Source organism: Crocodylus porosus, unplaced genomic scaffold (assembly GCF_001723895.1).
Source record: "Crocodylus porosus isolate Cpor-Errol unplaced genomic scaffold, CroPor_comp1, whole genome shotgun sequence".
Classification (NCBI taxonomy): Eukaryota; Metazoa; Chordata; order Crocodylia; family Crocodylidae; genus Crocodylus; species Crocodylus porosus.
In genome coordinates this window covers 33,739,800-33,741,926 of record NW_017728907.1, presented here as the reverse complement: position 1 = coordinate 33,741,926, position 2,127 = coordinate 33,739,800, and the positions used below count along the sequence as shown (strand labels likewise).

Genomic DNA, 2,127 nt, shown 5'->3' with positions numbered 1-2,127 from the left:
CCCGAGCTTGCCGCGCCGCGCCACTCCGGCCCCAGGCAGCCGGGCCACGTCCCTGCCAGAGCCCAGAGCCCAGCGCGCAGGCGCACATTCCCGCCACAGGCCGCCGCTGCCGCCGCCCGCTGAACCACTGGCCTTGGGAGCAGCCGTTACCGCCCCTGCCCCGCCCCCGGCCCCGGCCAGCTGCGGGCGCCGTCCTCAAGCGGAACCCACCCTTCCCCAGGGCGATGGAGGGGGCAACGGGAGAAGTGTAGCGCCCCCCTGGTGCTGGGGCTCTGGCTGCCCCTTCCCGCAGGCCTCCCGGCCCCTCGCCCAGCCTGCTGGTGGCGCCGCGTGGGCTGCCGCCCGTCCGCGTCCCCCTGCTCGGGGCAAAAGGAGCAGGATTGGCCGCGTCGGATGTCCCCATCTCGGCCTCGCCGAAGCCGTACTCCGAGCTCAGGGCACTCGTTGGCCACAGAGGAGACACAAAGTCAAGCGTCGTGTAAAGATGTATCCCTAAGACTCAGGCTCACGTGCATGCAGCAGATTCTCGTGCTGCAATAGTGTTTTCCCCTAGGTATTAACACCCTGATCTCCAGGAAGTCAGTCCCACCCCAGGCTGCCTCCCGAGGGAGCCTCAGACAGATGACAAAGCTTTTATGACTTCCAGCTCAGCTCTTCCATTGAAGTCATTCTGGAAGCCACAGCAACTGCAGAACATGGCTGCCAGATGTCTCCTAACAAAATCCACTGTTTGATTTGGAGCATTGGCTCTTTGTGGCAAGAATGCGTCCTTTTAAGGGTTTAGCCTAGTGCTGTGTACATTTGATTATATATACACACCATCAAGTGTGTATGTATAGATATATTTACACACACATCTATACATTATGTACATATGTACAACAAAACATTTTGATAGTACCCCAATACACCAAGTAAGATCCACTATTATTTTTAGCAGGGCTACATCAGGTTTCTATTGCATTAGGCACTTATATGCAACCACAGGACAGCCTCTGATTCAAACAATGGTTGCGGTCCAGTAGTAAGTCAATCCCTTCTCCATTATTCAAAGACAGAAAGCTTTCTTTATATTGTTAAAAACTCTAACAGGAAAAGAGTCATATGATGGCACCACACTCTGCATAATGGAATATACACAGTAAGTACAGTACAGAGAAAAACAAGCATTTGAAGAAGAGCAGCTAAGGAAGGTCTATAGTATAGCTGTATTTAACAAAGGTCTACAAAGTAGATCATATTATACAATCATCAAATATACTAGTAAGAAAGATTAAGGCATTGTCTTAAAAACCCAGCACTACTATAGGTATATACCAGGTTGCCACTCTGACCCTTTACTCTGAGAAAATTACAATAGTTGGGAACACAGGAAAAAGAAAGAAAAATGGATGTCAAGTAATAATGAAATAAAAACTTCTTGCAATAGTACATGGGAGTGTTTGTAATAGATCAGGACTCCATATGCTAGGTCCTCTAAAATAGACAGAGACTTTTCTCTGAAGAGTTACAATTTAACTAATAATGATATTACCCCAGCAGAGTCACCAGATATATAGGAGGCATTTCTGTCAAGGATGCTTCTGCAAAACATCAAAAATAAAAGACACACACTCACCAAATAGATGTGCTTTAGAGTTAAATAGAAGTTGAGAGGTTGATTTTGGTAAGCTAATGCTGAGAAGAGAAAATACGTTAAAATATAAGCCTCTTTTAATCTTAGAAAGCTTTACCTTTAGGAAGCCAGTTTTTAGTTGCTCTAAGTGGAACATCTCTGTTTTTACCTGTATGAAACCACGGCCTCTAGGGATCATAGTCATCTTAGCAACAAATGTTTTCTATTGATGGAACAGGGGAAAAGGGGTTTGGCTTAAATTTATAACAGGCACACAGGGTGTGGCCAATGATTCCACCTAAATCTACCTATCTAGCATTCCTCTATCTCTATCATGAGGATCACTGAGGTAGTTAGCGTCTATACAATAATGAGAAAACACAGAAGCAAAAAGATCCCATGCTGCAAAGAGAATAGAGTAGGTCTTATTTATTTCTTGCTTAGCGTTGTTTGTGGTATTTATGAACAAAGCAAAGAATAAGAGGATCCTTTATCAGATTATGTGTTTTTAT

At 45.9% G+C, this 2,127-nt stretch overlaps 1 protein-coding gene across 2 annotated transcripts in view; it reads right to left on the bottom strand.

The window, feature by feature from the left end:
• EVI5 (ecotropic viral integration site 5) overlaps window positions 1-1,834 on the bottom strand; it is a 151,173-nt gene extending 149,339 nt beyond the window's left edge. For both annotated transcript variants that reach the window (XM_019531104.1, XM_019531105.1), the window contains exon 1: window positions 1,785-1,834. In XM_019531104.1, coding sequence (XP_019386649.1) covers window positions 1,785-1,820 — 36 coding nt within the window. In that variant the 5' untranslated portion in view covers window positions 1,821-1,834. The remainder of the gene's footprint in view (window positions 1-1,784) is intronic.
• Window positions 1,835-2,127: the final 293 nt, after the last annotated feature.